The sequence below is a fragment of the Dasypus novemcinctus genome, chromosome 5, assembly GCF_030445035.2.
Source record: "Dasypus novemcinctus isolate mDasNov1 chromosome 5, mDasNov1.1.hap2, whole genome shotgun sequence".
Classification (NCBI taxonomy): domain Eukaryota; kingdom Metazoa; phylum Chordata; class Mammalia; order Cingulata; family Dasypodidae; genus Dasypus; species Dasypus novemcinctus.
The window spans coordinates 37710698-37731395 of NC_080677.1; the positions used below are offsets into that span (position 1 = coordinate 37710698).

Genomic DNA, 20698 nt, shown 5'->3' on the forward strand with positions numbered 1-20698 from the left:
TTTCCGGTAGAGCTGGAAGTGGCCCGAGACAACTTGTCTCAATGGGGCAAAATAACTATTGTTATCGGGCTTAACAAAATGGCACAGCATGGGAGACTTGCGGAGCCAGGGAGCAGCTGGTTGTAATTCACACTGTTTTTCAGAAAACTCTAATCGTTCCAGAACAGACCTCTTTGATGACTGGTCTTCCCAGCATTCTCAATTTGTCACTTTCTCTTATGATAAGGTCAGTAGTGACAGCACTTCCTGACATTAACAGCTGTGGCTTTTAAAAGGGTCATTGTAGAACTACTAATTGCAGTAATTTCATTAGCATAAATTATTTATTCTGCCATTCATTTATCTCCAGTTTTCTTTGGGAGGGGGGGAGGTTCGGGTTGGGTGGCTGCTGCAAGGCAATGTTGTATTTTTCACTAGGAGGTCTTTTAGAGACTCAGGAGAAGAGCTTCATTCCTGCTACATTTGGCCCCTTCATGAAAACCAGTTGATACCATTTTGTAGTCATTTAGCAACCACTCATGGTAAAGGCAAAAATAAAAATAAGCAAAATGACAGAATCAAATGGTTATACATTCATGGTTTCCCCTCTAAGATGCTTCTGAAAACAATGCTGTATCCAGTCCATAATCACATGCAAAGGAAATGGTTTTTACCTCATATTACAAAAAGTGTTTAATTTCTACTCTCTTGGTCGACTCACTCGCAAACACAAAAACAAACAAATCTCTGCTACTTGGCGTGACAGTTCTCAGGCAGTGGCAGTCGCTGCCACACCAAGTACTCCTGCCACCCTCTCCCCACCACCAGAGACAAAGCAAGTGCCCAGTAAGTTGAGATCTTTGTTGAGCGTTCCAGACAGCAAAGAGTCAAAAGAACATCAGCACCTGGAGGCCAGCACTACAGCAAATACCTTAAGTGTCATTCAGGAATTTTATACTTTCCCCAAACCACCAAAGATACTGGTCATAATTTTAAATGTGGACTTTCAAGTGCATTACAGGCAGGGAGGAGGGAAAAGCAAAAGGGAAGGGCGCAGAGGAAAAAACCTACAATTTTCTTTTTAAAGTTTATCTCTGGACAATTTTGTCACCAACAGTGTGCCTTGAAATGTTTTCTTCAGAAATTATTCCTATGTTAATTTTTAAGAATGTTAAACTGCTGAGCTATGAAATCTACTATTTGTACTTGTAGCCCCTTTGGGCCTGGAAAAAGTAAAGAATATATTAACTGGTTACTTGTGGTTGTAAGGTTGGTTTATTAAATGAAGGAGACTTAATAATGCCTAAAATGAGCAGTATTCCATTTCAGCATTTCTCCTAAGCGTCTCGCTATGCTAAGCGCTCCGCTCTTTACCGGGGTGGGGGAGGATTAGAGGTGGAAATCAGTGCAGATTCAGGGTTGCTGTTCTGCTGCTGCTGCTGGTGGCCGCAGCATCACCAGCAAGATTTTGAGGGTCTTGGCAGGGCAGCAACAAGTGTTCAAAGTTGCACCAAACAACAGGTATTTTATTTTTATTTTTCTTTCTTTGTCTGCTGGGTGCATTTTGTCATTAGCTTGCTTGTACTTTTAAGTCTTTGTCTTTAATTTTAGAGATCATGTACTGGCAAAAGGCAAGATCAAATATAGTGTAAGGCAAAAGTCTTCCAGATGAGTTCCTAATTACTGAACAAAATGGCTCCAATGGCCCTCTGGCAGAACAGCAAACAAAGCAGCAATGGAGGACTGAGGGCGTGAGAGGTAAATGGAATCCAGGTGGCCCTCTCATAGGGCGCCCACAAGACAGGACATGGTAGGAGCTGGTTCTGGTAAGGCCGGTACCTACAGAAAGGACATTCAACTACAAGAGGGGAATGACAGCTACATTTGATTCAGTTGACCTTTCGGCTTAACAGTGTGTCCAGACTCCTGGGAAGCTGTAAAAAATTGGATCCTACTTTCGAGGCACAGCTAATTCCCAAAGTGTACAAATCTGCAAAAACGGCAAAGATGCATCCTATGGCTTTTAGCAATTCCATTCCAACTCTGATTAAGATACATAGAGCAAGAAATGTATGATGGACAATGCGCTTGTATGCACGTGTAAAGGAGACTAAGACCTGGGTCTTTCCTTACTCATTTGAATCTAGACTTAAGCCATGATGAGATTTAGAAAGATTTAAGACAAATTTGTTTGCATTTGTTTTTGCCTTGACCTTTTAAAGGACTTCAGTATTCCCATGAAAGACATAGTTCTCTCAAATTCAAAAAATTTCTATTGCACAGAGGTTTTCTTTCTGCTCTTTTGCTTCATACTGAAAAATCCTATTTTGATGATTTTTTTTTTACAAGATTTATTTTTATTTATTTCTCTCTCCTTCCCCTCCTCCCCCCATTGTCTGCTCTCTCTGTCCATTCTCTGTGTGTTCTTCTTTGTCCACTCACATTTTTGTCAGTGGCACCGGGAATCTGTGCATCTTTTTGTTGTGTCATCTTGCTGAAACAGCTGTCCATGTATGTGGCACCATTTTTAGGCAGGCTGCACTTTCTTTTGCGCTGGGCCACTCTGCTTGCAGGGCGCACTCCTTGCGTGTGGGGCTCCCCTATGTGGGGGACACCCCTGCGTGGCACGGCACTCCTTGCGCATTATCAGTACTGCGTGGGCCAGCTTACCACACGGGTCATGAGGCCCTGGGTTTGAACCCTGGACCTCCTGTGTGGTAGGCACATGCTCTATCAGTTGAGCCAAATCTGCTTCCCAAAAATCCTATTTGTATTTCAAAGAAAGAACCATGCTAAAATAATGAATATAAAAGAAGCTCTGCTAATGTAGCTATCACTGACATTTATTGTTTTAATAGCCTTCATGCTTGGCATTACATTAAAAAAGAACCTAGAGACAAGAGAAGAAATAAATCTTTAAATGCAGAAGTAGAACACCTTTCTTTCTTCTTTGAGTGACACTTCTCATTTTCAGTTTGGAAACTGGTAGTAAAATATGCCCTTTGTATGCTACCAAATTTTGTGACCAGTTATGGATTAAAAAGGTTGGTGGGGTGGGGAATAGATGCATTGGCTAAGATGCCTTAAAAGGATAGTCTCCTTCATCTTGTTCAGATCTGTATTCTATTCCTTCCACTGCAAATCTTACACCTTGGCCAGATCCCTCATCTTTTCAATTCCATTCAGTAATTTTGCCTTTTATCACACCCTGCTTTCAAGTATATCTATTACTCATTTTGCTTTGGAAAGTAAAAACATTGCTTGCCTGTCAATACCCCAATTTCTTCTGCTTTTTTCTTGAATGTTTCTTACTAGAACCATGAACCTCTCAGTAAGGTCTCCCCCCAGTAACGGACCCCCTGTGCATCCCGAGTATCTCCAACCCTATTTCCAGGACACCCAGAGGGCCTTTCCTTCTCTTGCCCCTTACACTGCATCCGCCCAACTCCATTTCCAACCCTCTTGTGAGGAGAAGCATGTGTTGACACAAGGTCATCAGATAAATACCCAGTGATACTTAAGTGTCAAACTGTTTAGGTCCTTTTGTCAGCTGCCATTTAGTTCAATATCAGGTAACAGAAAAAGAGCCCAAACATTTATTTCAATGCAACCAGCCTACACTCTTGGGTGCCGAGAATGTACTGACTGAAATTATATGTCAACATACACAAAACCGCTTGCCTTTAATGGCTTCTTTCTCTGTGGCTGAAGGGGGTCACCTTGCTTAAGTACCCTATATTCAGCAAATGAGGTCAATAATTAAGAAGTACCTAAATTATGCTGATACCTTTCCATCTTAATGGTGGAAATTAAAACTAAGAAAGCAATTAAATTAGGGCTCATTCAAAAAATTTAAAACCTGTTTTTGACCTCTGCAGAAAAGGCAACACACATGTTTAGAACATGGACACACTGTGCTCTGAATTATAATTATTGCTCCTGAGCAACAAATTAGGAAGGTGGGAAAGTTAAATAAGCACCTTGCACTGAAATGAAATCATCTGGCTAATTTGTTTCGAGGCCTAAGTCAGCTTGATAGAAATGGTAAAGTGCTTTTTAAATTCCTCTTTGGCACTCAGCGTCCTTTAGGAGGCGTCCTGATACCACCAGACAGAGCCTAGCACCTCGGAGCTCTCTGGACTTCGAGTGCTGCAAGTCCCACCTCATCCAGTAGATGTCAATGGTCACTGGAAGAGCATAGCTCCTTCAGCAGTAACTTTTCACAGTGTCTCCTGCCTCCCAGGAGAAAGCTGCTCCAGAGCAGCAAAGGAAGGAACTTAAAGAAGTTTGATGCGACACACTAACATCAACAACGCCATAGCTCACTGCTTCCTCGCGTGTAAGAAAGTAACATTAAAAAACAAAGCACACTCCTCCTTGGCTCTTCCTCACCACACCTGCCTGATAAAATGAATGGGATAAAACTGACTTTTGCTATCAAAAAATACACACAGATGCTTTCTCGCAGTATTTTGAAAATTCCTGTAATTACTGGAAGACAAAATAATATACTACATAATTCTGGTAAAGCAATGAACCTCATAACTGCTTAAGAAATTTGTATTAATTATGACAATTGTTTGTTAAATTTAATGGTTTTCTAGATTTCAAAATATAAAATCTTCTCTGGCAGGCTTTACCTAAGGATAGTGCTGGTCTCCATTAAATCGACTTCCTTTGAATGACCCTTCAGAAGACAAGCAATGGTGAAAGCAGTATTTCAGAAATTAGTTTTGTGTCTCCTACTCTACTCTTCTGTTCACAGAGGAAAATTACATATATTTCCCTAGATATAAAAATTGCTGTGCATTGCACCTAATCAGTAGGAAAAAGTGAAAAATTCCCTAAAAAAAAAAAATAGAACCAATCAGTAAGACTATTCAATCTCTGCCCAGAAAATCAGTTTCTGTTGTTTTTTTTTTAAGTCCCAGGTAGAGACAGGCAAGAGAAAAAAACTTTCTGAATACTGGATTAAATAGTGATTAGGGACGCGGACTTGGCCCAGTGGGTAGGGCACCTGCCTACCACATGGGAGGTCCAGGTTCAAACCCTGGGCCTCCTTGACCCATGTGGAGTTGGCCCACGTGTAGCGCTGATGCATGCAAGGAGTGCCGTGCCACGCAGGGGTGTCCCTGCATAAGGGAGCCCCACACGCAAGGAGTGCACCCCATAAGGAGAGCCGCCCAGCACGAAAGAAAGTGCAGCCTACCCAGGAATGTTGCCACACACACGGAGAGCTGACACAATAAGATGACGCAACAAAACAAAACACAGATTCCCGGTGCCGCTGATAAGGATAGAAGCGGTCATAGAAGAACACACAGCAAATGGACACAGAAAGCAGAAAACGGGGGGGGGGGGGGGGGGGGGGGAGGGTGGTTAGGGAAGGGGGAGTAAGGGGAGAGAAATAAAATAAAATAAATCTTTTAAAAAATAGTGAATTAGAAGAGATCCTTCTTTTTTTTAAGAAACATTTTAAATGTGAGGGAGGAAAGAGGAAAGGAGATATTTGAAGATCTTAAAATCTCTATCATATATCTATCTTCCAAGTTAGTGTAGCTTGCAGTATTTCCCTCAAGATCCAGGACCAACTAATTAGATTAATAGACATCTGTAGACAAGATTTAAGGTTTCCCTCTGAAAAAATTCTTAGGCACAAGTCAATATTTGCCTGTGGGCTTATCTAGTTTGTGTGTGTGTATGTGTATGTGTATATTAGTTAAATCAAAGGAAAACTGACATAATGAACAAAAAAGCTAGCTGCATATACAAATTAAGTAAATATATAAATATGCCCAGATATCTATTGTCATCAAAAGATAAAATACTCAACAAAATGTTAAAGGATTACTGTGAAAAGGCAGCAGTTATGCTTTTTGGGGTAAAGGAGGCTTCGGGGGTTGTCCTGTTACTTGATAAACTTTCACCTGAGATCAGATATCATTCCTTACAGATCCCCAATTCTGCTTTTGGCTCTGAGACTTGCTTTCCATGTCTGACCTATTCTAGGTACCTTTTTACTTTATCACACAGTGGAATCAGAGACAAGCTTCCTAAGGAAATGCTTTTCATAATCAATACCTTTCCTAACCAGCCAGTCAGAAAGGTACTAGACACATACAAAAACTTTATTTCTAGGAAGTTTAAACCATAACTTCATATTTAAATTCTTTTTTGCTCTTTGAACCTGAGTGCTTGAAGTTGGGTTTTTTCCTTCCATTTCACACAACTATTTTAACATGCAATAAGAGGTGCACATTTCATCATGAAAAAATGGCAAACATAGCCCATAAACGTATGGAAGAAAATAAATACATTTCTTGACTTAGTGATTGCTGAATGCATGGACACTGATTTTTCACCTATCAATACTACAGTGAGAATAATCCCAATTAATTGCCTTCCTCTGTTAAGCCCAACCATTGCGTGGCTATGGATGGCCGCTTTTTTGTTTGGGGTTTCAGTTGTGGACTTAAAGAATTTATATTCAGCAAGCCTCATTAGGATTCAAGGAAGCAATGATCCTGGCCTTCTGGTGGGTCAGTGCAGTCAGTGAGAACATGTTCATGTGCTCCGTGTACCCGTGTGTGTGTGTTTGTGTATGTGTGTGTGTGTGTGTGCATCTCCACCTAGTGAAAAAAGGTCAGCCATTATGCTCCATAGATAGTAAGCTCACAAAGATGATTTAATCACCTTAAACAAATAAGGGCAACTTTCTGCTAGGAAGTATATTTTGGAAATTACTCACCTACTGTGGACTTTTAATGCATGTGCGCATGTACGTGAGTGTGTGTGTGCACGATTTGGAGGCTGACATAGCCTACCTCAATCCCCTCGGTTTCTTCAATGAACCTCCTGCTGACTGAGACCAGAGCCTCCCGCGGCCACGCATGGAACCAGTCAATAGCCGTGCAGTTAACGACGGCTGGGAACTTCCGAGCTCTAACTCTCAGCGTGGGACCAACTGGAGAGAAACACAAAATAATCTGTGGAGACATGGGGGCAGGGCAGAAACAGGAGGGCGATGAGTGAGCAGAGAATTACATTGCAATCTTAGACAATGAAAGAAAGGAAAGCAGCCAACCAAGACATGAAACTATTCTAAAGCATTACAGAATGAAATCAACATTAACCAACTTGCTAATAAATGCATAAACCTGCCCACGATGGCTGTTCCATAGAACATAGTAAAACACTGCTGTGTGTCTTTCTTAAAATTTGTCCTACTTCTTTTAAACATTTTTGATTATCATTAGTGGAAAATTTACTTCTTTTTCATTACACAAATAACATTTTTATAACAATACCAATGATTACTTTTACTTTCTGAGTTTCCGTCCGTTCTGTGATTCATCAGGCTCAATAAAGTTGAGTAAGACTGTTTAAAAAAAAAAAACGGCAATGTTTTATCATATGGACTATTTCTTTCTGTTTCCGCCTAAAATGAAATACCTTCACTTGAATTTTCAATTCAAATTTTTAAGGGATAAAAACTTCAGTTTAAACTTCCATGAGAGTTTCTGATTTAAATCTAAAGACTGAATGGGTTTTCACATTTTTCTCAGAGGCCACAAGAATTTGTCAGTAGGGTTTGCATTTGACAGGGCGCTACAGAAACCCAGCGATGGGAGCAGACCTCAGGAATCAGCAGGTCTGCTTGGACCCCGTTTCTGTCCCTTACCAAGTGTCCTTTCTGAGACCCTCTGTACTTCAGAGGCCTCATCGCATCTGACGAGTCACCCTGTGTAAATAAAGTGCTAGCACCAAGGACGGGTTCAGGGCATGTCCTTTTCCTGCCCTGCTTTATTTCCCAAGTCAGTTTGGCCTTCTCACACAGGGAAGGTGTGAGAGAAAAGCGTTGGTTCCCTCTTCTCCAGAAATGGGCCCTGACTCCATAACAGAAAACAAAACTATACAGCTCTCTCTAAATCTCTAATGCTTTGGGATCCAGCAATTAGCACAGACTTTTTTTTCAGGGGATATGATTTTTTTTTCAACCTGGAATATTTTATAAATTCATGCTATAAAATTCTCCAGCATATACAAATCCCCATAATAACTCATTTAACAGTGGTTTATTGCATTCATCCTATATGCAACTCCAACAACTCAAAGATGGTTCCTAAGATCTAAAACGTTTTTAACCATGTTTAAAACATTCATTACATTTAAGATACAAGTTACAAATGGAATAATTGCTGGAACAGTGCATGTGCTAAGTTAACTAGCCTCAGTTACAAAGCATAATTGTCACTTATATCTCAGTTCTTAGGTTTCTCCACCAGCCTTCTTTTCTCCCCACTCTTGGGTATTTCCCCTTTCAGTTTGAGAAGCTGGTTTCCTCACCATATTATCGCTCATTCGTGACAATTTAAAAAACTTATTTTACACAAATTGCAGCAAAGGCAGGGGAGAAAAAAGCATACTTTATTTGGGAGACTGAATATTTTCATCACTTCTGCACTTATATTTCTGCACTTGTGATTGACATAACATCAGGTGTTAAAAACACATTAGAAAACAAACGTATCTGACCCATGTCTGTTTACTGTCGTGAGAAAATGCCCTGAGCCGATTCAAAGACACGCCTTTCTTATTTATTGAAAGACTATTTAGAAATGGTCATCTGAAGAATTTTTTGTTTTCCAAAATTTTACAGTAGGAGACATTTTCTACATTATTTAATATTGCTTAAATAAGGAACAAAATGCCATCGAAAATGTCATACCAGAGGGTGAAGAAAGACCAGAGGTTCTCAAAGCACTGCCTGAGAATTGGTTAAAATACAAATTTTCGGACCCACTTCAGACAAAGGGAATGAGAAGCTGGGGGCGAAGCCTGCAATCTGCGCAGCACCGTCTCCAGGTAATACCAGGGCCGGCTGCTCCTGCCCAACAGTTTTAAATTTTCTATGGGAACACTTAGATGAAGCATTTGTTTGCTCAATATTTTAGCAGTTGGTGAAATATTTACAGAATCTAAGTCTCTCTCCATATACAGAGGCAAATGGAAAATTTAGGGAATCTTAAATAAATCAAATCAGCGTAAATCATTTAAATTCTATCATTTGAACTAGATCTGGGGACACGAGTATAGAAATACAGTTGTTCATTAGCACTTCCCAAGAAAGGAAAGGACAGAATTTTATTAGCCTTGTAGAGTATAATCATGGACACAATTCACTGCTCAGTCATTTCTATTCCTGAGAGAAATACAGCACAGAATTCTGCCATCCACCTTTCCTTAGTAGTAGTCATGTGAGATACTTCCTGGTGCCCAGGCTGGAGATGGCCACATGCTCTGTTCTTTTGTTAGTCTCCACAACTTTACAGATACCCTGCAGTAAACTTCAGCTGGTGCCACAAGGAATATCATTGGGGGGTGGGGTGGGGAATAATCCTAGATGATTTTTCTACTTTATTTCCCTTAATTTCATGAGAAATTATCATAGCAAAGGATGTATAAGAAATAAAAACACAAATGGTGGTTGATAAAAGGTTAGGTGTAAAGCATATAATTTACTTTCAAAATATTTCAGCCTAGAATAACAAGCATGTGGATATGCATTTTATTTTATAACCTCAGGGACCAGGAGTTAACATCTGAAGTCCGGGGAAGCGGACTTGGCCCAGTGGTTAGGGCGTCCATCTACCACATGGGAGGTACACGGTTCAAACCCCGGGCCTCCTTGAACCGTGTGCAGCGGGCCCATGCGCAGTACTGATGCGTGCAAGGAGTGCCCTGCCACGCAGGGTTGTCCCCCACATAGGGGAGCCCCATGCAAGCAGTGAGCCCTGTAAAGAGAGCCGCCCAGCGCGAAAGCAAGTGCAGCCTGCCCAGGAATGGTGCCGCACACATGGAGAGCTGACACAGCAAGATGACCCAACAAAAAGAAACACAGATTCCCATGCCAATGACAACAACAGAAGCGGACAAAGAAGACAATGCAGCAAATAGACACAGAGAACAGACAACCGGGACAGGGGGGAAGGGTAGAGAAATAAATAAATAAATCTTAAAAACAAAAAAAACAAAAAAAAAAACATCTGAAGTCCACTGATAGGGGCTACACAGCCTGGGATGGTTACCCAGTATTTCACAGACTTTGAAGGAAACACCTGCTCCAGAGTCAGCTACCAAAAGTTCTTCGCTACCTTTTTTCTCTCATCAACATAAACGGTTTGCTAGCTAGCATTCGTGGTGTTAGTCATGATTTTTCATTAATGAAATGGGTAGTGTTCAAGACATCTGAGGAAAACGTACTGTATATGACCCTCCTCCATTGCACACACAAAATAGGAAAATCTAGGTATCAAAGTATCCCAGTAACTCTATTCTTGGTAGTGGCTCTTTAAACTTTGAATTTTGACCTCTCCTGTGGTAAAAGAGCTTATGGAAAGATTCTGCTTGTTGATGGGTTTCCAATTAAAAGGTCAGCTGAACCCTTCCATGAGAATATTGCCACACCTACCCATCCAAGGAAGGGGCTAGTCAGATTTCTGAAAAGGGCAGAAAGCTGGGAATGCATCACGCTTACAGAACATTGTAAAACATTGTAAAACTTGGATATGTGCCTCCTTGTTAATACATAAATCCTGTGTGTGAGAGAGTTCAGCTGGAGACCTCCTCTCCTTGATACTATCTCCAAATGGGGGGATTTTGGAGGAGACGCTCCCCTGACCACCCCCACCTTCTACCTCTAAATGCTGAAACTTCTGTGTCCTCCAAAAACATGCCTGACAACTGCTAATGTCCAAACTGGCTTTAGTTAGTTCCCAACAGTGAGGAAGGATGAAAAGTTAGCTAAGAAAATTAAGGTAAAAATGCCTCCAGTGCCTGTGTTCTTTTCTGAAAGCAAATTCTCGGAAGTAAAAAGCAAACCTTGAAATCACCATTTTTCCTGCAGCTTTAACATCTGGATGTCAAGAACTTGCTTTCGGAACCCATATGATGGAATTTTCTATGTTATTTATTTGCCTTTTCTCCCCACACAGGTATTAAGACTTATTTGCCATAACCTGTTGTAATACATTTTCATTTCTTTCAGTTAAGATCCCATTGAAAGCACATATTCATTTGTATATCACTAAGAAGACTCAGTTGATTCCATCTTGTAATGGAAATTTGAATTGCTACAGTGGTTCTATATATATTTGTTAACTTTTTAAAATTCTCATATAGAAGTAATTCTCATACAGCAGTAACTCTCTCACATATTTAATTCATAAGCTTTTATCCATAACTTATATTTGCATTTTTTCCCAAAAGTCACATTATTTTTTAAGAATAACATGATCTGAATCTTATTAAGAGAATACTTATAGGTATGGACATTTAGTGCAGAAAAATATTCCCCACGTTGCATATTTTAATCTTACTTAATCATCATCCTCATATATTCCTGTATCATCTTCCCCATTCTTTTTACAAGATCCAACAGCCTCTTCAATATATAGTCATTCAATACATTTTTAATCTTAATTCCTTTTTGGATAATATGTAATAAAATATCGCCATGACCTCTAGCTTGCGAATATTGGTCCTTACCAATTTTCACAAGAAGAGATATTTTACGTTGGAGAATTTTTTTTTTAATACAGGAAAACTCTTCTGTATATGGGGGAAATCATACGTGGGATACCAGTGTAGAGCCAAAAGCAAACCTACTCCTGAGGAGTAAAGTCCATAAGAGGAGCGCTGGTCTCCGCTGCCCTATTGCGGCCAGAGCCTGCACTGCCTGCCTTCTGCTTTCGAGGCTGGTCTGCAGCCCCATAACCACATAAAATGGTTTCTTGCAGAAAATAAGATGCCTACTTTTCCACTGGACAGGTTCAGTGCTCGAGCCATGTCATGCGGAAGTTTCTGATTTGCAGCCTGTGCTCCTCTGCTAGTGGTGTTGTTGGCGCATCTGCTGAGACCACGTGATGGCCCCACATGCACAGGCAGTGGGCAGCACCAGAGCAAGCCTCGTCCTCTGCTGGCAAACCCCAGGTCTGAATGTTAGCAAAATGAGAAAAGCATGACATGCTCTTCAAAATGTAAGGTTTATTTAATTTCAAGAGGTGTCCTTGGTTCTAGGGTGAAATCCTTCATTTCTGGCACTAACATTTTCTTTAATAAAGTATTGAGATCACATTTACCTTCTCTCAGGAACTCTTCCTAACTCATCATTACTTCCTCAACAAAACTTTCATTATCCTGTCTTTTGTTAGCTTATGCTCCCCACATCTTTCATATACACACTTGTAACTTTATATTTGTTTGTGTGTTACTCGGGTGATGTTTGTCCTCCCACAAGGGGGAAGGATCGAGGTGGGCAGGGGCTGTATCAGCTCTTGCCATCATGTCCTCAGGGCGAGAACATCACAGGCACCCAGTAAGTACTTGATGAGCGCTTGAGTAGATAAACAAATAAGTAAGTGGATGGAAGTTGAAAAAGATATTCTTCTGGGCAAAATGAAATAATTTTTTTGAGGTTTTGCCATTTTGATTTCAAATATTCTGAATGTCAGATAAAGAGCATAAAGGTCACAACCATAGCCTCCCTCTGTAGTTCTTTTCATTCGAATTATGTCAAAGATTTTCAGAAAATGAAAGGCAGGAGCTAGGGCACCTGTGATCAGAGAGCTGTTGTCTTGACAAACAGAACACAGTTGGTGGGGTAGAGACTGGCAGGTAGGCAATTATGAGTATGTCATGGTCTCCATCAGTGTACAATGTCAGAATGAAGGGCAGGAGAGAGAGAGTGTGTCCCCACACCGCTCCCTGATAAGCCCATCCAAAGCAGACATCCACATACATGAGAAGAAGCCAGATGTTCTGCCCATCAACCAGACGTAGGTTGGCAGAGACTTGACTTCACAATCACGCAACTGGGAAGTTACTATATACAGCTGATCCTCATTATTCATGAATTCCATATTTGTGAATTTGCCGACATGCTAAAATTTATTTATAACCCCAAAATCAATGCTCATGGCACTTTCCTGGTCACTTGCAGACATGTGCAAAGCAGAGAAAATTTCAAATTGCCTGAAGTGCATGTTCCCAGCTGAGGTCGAACAAGGTGATGTTCTGTCTTCTTGTTTCAGCTCTCATACTATAAACAAGTGTCATTTTCACAGTACATTTAGCACCATGCTTTTAACATTTTTGTGCTTTTTGTTGGTGATTTTACGGTTTAAAACAGCCCCAAGCACAGTGTTGAAGTGCTGTCTGGTAGTCCTGAGCTCAAGAAAGCTTATGGAGAAAATGTGTGTTAGATACGCTTCCTTCAGACATGAGTTACCATACTGTTGGCCATTAACTCAATCCTAATGAATCAACACTAAATATTAAATAAGGTGTCTTTAAACAGGAAAACATATAAAACAAGGTAATGTATTGATCAGTCAATGAAAATCAACAGGTTGTAACCAGAATCCTGCAGGGACCTAACCCTGTATTTCCCCTAAGGGCAACAGTTTGTTATTCACTAATTCATCACTCATGGCAACTTTAAAGAACAGAACTACTGGGAGTAATGAGAGTTGACTGTATCTGATTTTCTACCAAACAAGTCAGTATTTGAGCTTTTTATTCAGGATCTAAAATATAGCATGACCAAAAAAAATCTCCTGAGATATTCAGTGAACATAAGGGGAGATTCTAGAATTGTCAAGAATGGTGGAGACTGAAGGACGACACCACAAATGCTGAATTGAAAAAAGAGAAAAACATCAGATCCAGCGTCAAAAGTGAAAGTGGACATGCACTGTTCAGGTAATGTGAAGTTCATGGAATCATATGTACTAGTATAAGTGAAGCGGTTGGCAGTGTTGTCACGGGTGTGGTACTCCAAGGGGCCAACCTGTAAGGCTCCATCAGGGGTGAAGTGCACAGCAGGAAGTACCTCACCAGGCCTCTTATCTTGGTGGCCTCTTATCTTGGAAAGCAGCTTTTAAGACAAAACCTGGAAAATGAGCAGACTTCCTGAAGAGACAAAACTTACGTGTTCTGTTAAATTGGGGAACAACTGAAGAGTTTTTTTTTTTAAAGATTTATTTATTTATTTCTCTCCCCTTCCCCCCCACCCCAGTTGTCTGTTCTCTGTGTCTATTTGCTGTGTCTTCTTTGTCTGCTTCTGTTGTTGTCAGCAGCACAGGAATCTGTGTTTCTTTTTGTTGAGTCATCTTGTTGTGTCAGCTCTCCGTGTGTGTGGTGCCATTCCTGGGCAGGCTGCACTTACTTTCGCGCTGGGCGGCTCTCCTTACAGGGTGCACTCCTTGTGCGTGGGGCTCCCCTACACGGGGACACCCCTGCGTGGCACAGCACTCCTTGCATGCATCAGCACTACGCATGGGCCAGCTCCACACGTGTCAAGGAGGCCCGGGGTTTGAACCACGGACCTCCCATGTGGTAGATGAATGCCCTAACCACTGGGCCAAGTCCACCACCCTGAAGAGATTCTTGATGCTGAAACATTTAGAATTTAGTGCATCTTGCAAAGAGAAGGGTTGAGTTTGTTTCTCCATGAAAAAGTTTACTTAAAAAAAAAAGGAAAAATAGTTTTCACATCAAGTTTGTTTTTTCTTCCTAGCACTTAAGGCTTGAAGGGACGGTGTTACTAGAAATATTGACATAATTTATTTCACAATATATTTATCATGAAATAGTCTTGTAATTTCCATATATGTCTCTACGCAGTCTCTTAATCTCCATACATCCCAAATTAATGAAAGCATTTGCGTTCATACACATGGGTAATGGAGAACTTCGCATACGAGCTCTAAATTTTGTAGATGTTCTTACTCTATCTCAAAGCTCTGTGTGTTTACATATTATTTCTGTGGATTATTTTTGGAAGAAAGTTTTCTTTCCATAGTAAGAGTAAGAAATAATCATTAATTTTACAATTCACACTCCATGATGAACCATCTTATCCTAGATGCACACAAGCAAGTAAAAACCTAATTATTTTATTTTTATTTGTAAAAGGTCATGTACTTAAGTCCCAATTAATGTAAGCAGAATCTTCATAGTTTATATTAAGCGATACCTAGAGATAGCTGCTGTTCTATTTATTATGTGGAAAGGATAGCCAGAGTTTTCTTTGGAACTTCCTGGTTGCTTCCCAGCAGTCCTTGGCCTAATGAGATCTTCCTTTTACCACTAAGAGAGTATTATTCTTATGTCATAGTGAGAATAATTTAAATACTTGGCATAATTAATGCCTGAAAGATATTTTATTTTGTGAATCTCTTTCTATTATGGGGATATTGTAAATCGGGCATTTATATTAATGGTATTTCTTAAAACAAAGCAATATATGTAAACCAAACCAATCTATAAGCTATGGTAGCGATCTGTAAATTCTGTTGTAGGTACTGCAAATTTTGTTCAAATCTTTTGATCAACAGATTATTTTGTGAATATATTTATACATTGTTAAAAATGTTTAAAAGATGTTGTGTTTAATTCAGTGTCTTCATTGAAGTGATAGCTTTGAAGGTGCCTAACTTTATATTTGTAGAAAACCTATGGTTTACAAAAAAAATAAATGAAAGATGAATAAATATGAGCATTTAATAATATAAAGTAAAATAAAATATATCAAGACAACTTCTTGTGTTAGTATTGCAAAACCAGGAAAGATAAAAAACCATCCTGAAGAATGAAAGGAAGACCATTCCTCTGAAGTTAATTTAATATAACAATCTGAAGAAAAGGGGAAAAACCTGCTTGGTACTCTCAAGAGGCTAGATGGAAAGATGATGGCAGAACATTAAAGTGAGAAGGGGGCTTACATAAGAACAGAAGCAATAGAAATGCAACACCTCCTCCTATGAAAAATATTTACATAAATACCCCAGGCCACATTTCATCCAATACTCAATGATGAAAAACTAAAGTCATTCTCATTAAAATGAAAAAACAAGACAAAAATGGTCCCTATTGTGACTTTTAAATGTTGTTTAGAAAGTTTGTGATCATGAGACAAACACAGTAAAGAGGTGATTATTAGAAAGGAGCAGTGAAAATTCAAATATACCCAGCAAACCCTAAAGAAAAAAACACAGAACCTACCGGAATTAATGAACTTTCAATGAAATGCCTGGTAAATAAATTACTATATACTTATATTTAAATATATTTAGATTTACCTTCATCCAATGACTTTCTAAAATATCTGGAATTATCAGCTAGAAATCTGGCAATAGCAAAAAATAATGTAAAATATTGAGAAACTAATTAATGAGAAATGTGTAAGAAATTAATGAGAAATGAAGATGGCTACTTGCTTTACTGAAGGCCACTAAAGATATTTTGACCAAATGAAGAGATGTGCCATAGTCCTGGAGATTATTATGAAGATGCTAATTGTTCCCACATTCATTAACAAATTTTAGGCAATTCTAATATTTCACAACAGGATTAGAGGAACTTGACAAAATGATTTTAAAGTTTACATAGAATAAAAACAGGTAAGAAGAGCAAAGGCCATGTTGAAAAAGAAGAATATGGAGGGGAAAAATCACCCTATCAGGGAATGAAAGTTAAGTTAAAATAAATAAAATAATCTAGGTAAATGAATGGAAACGTTCAATACTGTAAATATATCCACCATCCCAAAATTAGTCTATACATTCTCATAGGATTTGTTTTTTAAATGTCAAGTTGATTTCATTGTTCATTTGGGGAAATAAAGGGGCAAACAGCTAAGTGAATGCAGAAAGGGAAGGGGATCCTGCTCTATTAGATTCTAGAATGTAAATAAAGCAGTGTGAAGTTCATGTAGGAAAAGACAGATTGATGGACCATAATCAAAAGTTCAAAAATAGAATTGCACAAGTTTAAGCATTTAAAATATAAGACAAGTGACACTTCAAGTCAGTGGTAAATAAACAGTGCTGGGAAAGTTTGGAAAAAAGAACAAAGTAGGAATGCCACCTTACACCCTGTACTTTCCACTATAAGTCCAAGGCTAACCATTGTAATATTATAAATTAAAGAAAATTCAGAATAATACTTTTAAAATCATGGATTGAGGAAATTCTTCCCAAAGTCTTAACACACAAAAGCCATAAAGAAAAAATTTCACATACTTTTAGTACATGTAAATGTAAAAGAGAAATCATCATAAACAAAGTTAAAAGAATTATAACAAACTGAGGAAAACGGGCAACATGTAAAACAGACAAGGACATTATGTACATATGAATACTTTTCATATATATGAAGAAATTTATGACAAGCCAATAGGAAATTTGGCAAATGATATAAATGTATAAAGAATATTTTATACAAATTGTTTAGAATAAAGCTCATTTAAGTTACATATTTCACTCCACCAAATTCTCACTTGAGTGTTTTCTGTTAAGCCTTCTAACCCAAAGATCAAAGTGGGAAGTAATTAAGGAAAATAGTGAAAATTTTAACCAAAAAAAAGTAGTTCTGAACATATATTTGAATGTGCTTATATACACAAAGAAAACTGGAAGGAAGTATACCAGAATGTTATCAATGATTATCACTGAGCAATAAGATAAAGAATAGTTTCTATTTTCTTCATATGTTTCTATATTTTCAAATTCACTATAAGATATATATATATTTCTTATATTATCAGAAATGGAAATATAGATATATAAAGAGACAGAGAGGTAAAGAGACAAACAGATAAATACCTAAAATCTTGGAAAAGAATCAGTTTCTTTTGTCCTATGGCATCAGATGGCCATGAAAGAAGACAAGAAAGGTAACTGGCTTAATTAAGTTCAGCAAGAAAGAAGATGAAAGTACTGTACTCTTGGAATCACATCGGAGAAGCAGTACATTACAAACATTTAACAGTGAAGGCATTTGGTACTTATTCATTGGCTAATCTGAGGCAATGCTGGTCATATATCTGATCATCCTTATCAGGAAATGTCTTGTGGGATTCAGAGGTCACATTGTACATGCCAACAGGTTCTCTCTGCCCTTGCATTCTAAATGGGAACAGGCTTTGGTGCTGAGCATGGGTAATGGGGTGGCAACTTCACATCATTGAGCTTGATCTGTCTAGTGTGCTCACCATTCCCTATAACACAATTAAGCTTCCCAAGTTCCCCAGCTCAGAAGATATGCAAAAGAGCTATCAGTTCACCAGAAACTCTGACTTGGTAATACACACTTGTAAATAACATGAAATATTTGAAATTCATATAGAGCAATTGGAATTCTTTTTTTAAAATTCAAGAATATGGGGGTAATACATATGTGTTGAAGGGAAAGAAGCTGTCATTTCCTAGCTAAAAGGTGACCCATTTTATGCCATATTAATTTACTCTTAGGGTAGCAGGATCATGGTGCTGACCACTAATTCTTCTCATGATGCATTAAACTAATTAGGTGACAAAACCAAGAGGGATCAGAGTGTTTGGAGGAGAAATCTTATTCCTCCTTAGTACTTCAAAGAAAACTCTTATTCATTTTAGTAAGGGAATTAGATTATTCAGTTAATAGCCCTGAGACAATGGGGGAAAATAATCGATATCCAAATGCAAAATAAATTCCAGTATATACAGAATTAAATACTAAAATACAGGACTCTAAAAGGATTAGAGAACAAAAGAGGAGAATATGAACTGAATCTCAGTTTCAATAAGGTCTGACAAAGCATAAATTCAAAGGAATAGCATAAAGGAAAAGACTGATAAATTTAACAATATAAACATATTAAACTTCTGTACATCAGACTGTCCAAAGTGAATATTAATAAGTCTGAGGAGAAAAGCCATATAATTATCTCAATAGATACAGAAAAGATATTAAATAGATATATATTTCTCTGACAAGATTTATCTCCTGAATCAAAAGTTAACAGAAGACATAATAGTGAAACATTGGAAGCATCTCATTAAAGTAAAAATCAAAACAAAATTCCAAATCCCACCATTCTTTTTTTTTTTTAAAGATTTATTTCTCTCCCCTCCCCCGCCCCCAGTTGTCTGCTTTCTGTGTCCATTCACTTTGTGTTCTTCTGTGACCACTTCTATCCTTATCAGTGGTACTGGAAATCTGTGTTTCTTTTTGTTGCCTCATCTTGTGTCAGGTCTCTGAGTGTGCAGCACCATTCTTGGGCAGGCTGCACTTTCTTTCATGCTGGGCGGATCTCCTTACGGGGCGCACTCCTTGTGTGTGGGGCTCCCCTATGCAGGGGACACCCCTGCGTGGCAGGGCACTCCTTGTGCGCATCAGCACTTGCGCATGGGCCAGCTCCACACGGGTCAAGGAGGCCCAGGGTTTGAACCGCGGACCTCCCATGTGGTAGGCGGTTGCCCTATCCATTGCACCAACTCCACTTCCCAAATCCCACCATTATTGTTTAACTTTGTTCTGTAGCATTTACCAATGCAATGAAGGATAAGAACACATAAATATAATATTATAAAAGACAAAAATTATCATTACTACAGGCATTATGATATTTAAAAACTATTAGAAACCATTAGCAAGGCAGTATGGTAGTTGGTTATAAAATTAATATTCAAAAATCAACTGTGGGAATGAGGTCACTGTGGTTATCTGAAACTGTATGTACCCCAGAAAATCACATTTTTAAAGCTAATCCATTCCTGTGAGTGTAAGCCTACTGTAAGAAGGTTTTCATGAGGTTACTTTTGTTGGCATGGCTCTTATTCCTCTTACTGGAGTCCTTCATAAAAGAATGAAATTTAGACAGAGAGAGAGAAAGCCATGGAAGCAAGAAGAAGAAAGCCAGGAAACCTGGAAGAGAAAGGAGAGACAAGCAGACACCTCCAGTGCCTTGCCATGTGGCAGAGGACGCAAGGATTGCTGGCAACCAGTCTTTGAGAAGAAAGTATCACTTTGATGATGCCTTGATATGGACATTCTCACAGCCTCAAAACTGCAAGCGTGTATGCTAATGAATTCCCATTGTTAAAGCCAACCATTTTATGGTATCTGCTTTCAGCAACCTAGCAAGATAAAACAGTCACCAATATGGTGGAGAGAGATACTCCAGGATTCTAACCCAACATCAGTTTTAAAACAAGCAAAAGCATACAGAACCATCTTTCTAAGAGCTCCAAAAAATAGTTAAAGGGTTACAGTAACTGGGTGAGTGACAAATTTTTTAAATGGCAACTTTAAAATGGTAGGAAAATCGTGTGATGTCATTGTAAGCCCTTCCCTCATCCCTTCATGGCTCATACTCCAGTGTGGGTTCCTGGTCCCATATCTGGAGGGACAAGAGTAATCCTTATTCACACGAGGGTGGATATATATCTGTCTATTAGAAGCCTGGAGTACCAAACTAGGAAACTTGTTGCAGGCTCACCAACCAAAAAGTACCTAGCACATAGAAGACACTCAAAGGAAGCTAATACACTGTAAGAAAACAGTCAAATTGCACCTGCTTAGTACAAAGGATTACTAGTCTTAAGGCATACAATATAGCACCCAAGACAAGAAAGTCTGCTTCCTAGGAGAAAAGGATATTCAGATCTGTATAAACAGGAGAATCGCTAATGCCATGCACCCATGCCCAGGACATGACACATACACAGAAAATACTGGGAGAAACTTACGCACTTGACTTGGGCTTTTCTTTAGAACCATTATTATGGCTGGTAAGCTCTGAAAGTAAGCACTCAGGTACGCCAATTTGTAAAGTATGGGAAAGTTTGTCTTCTTTTTTCTTTTTCCTGTTATCTCTTAGCATTCAAGGAAATCT

The 20698-nt window shown here is 39.0% G+C and overlaps 1 protein-coding gene across 1 annotated transcript in view; it reads right to left on the reverse strand.

Annotated features, from left to right (window-relative positions):
• Positions 1 to 20698, reverse strand: part of DNAH11 (dynein axonemal heavy chain 11) — a 372691-nt gene that overhangs the window by 115797 nt on the left and 236196 nt on the right. The window contains exon 55 of the mRNA XM_071215123.1: positions 6804 to 6965. Within this exon, the coding sequence (XP_071071224.1) occupies positions 6804 to 6965 (162 nt within the window). The remainder of the gene's footprint in view (positions 1 to 6803; positions 6966 to 20698) is intronic.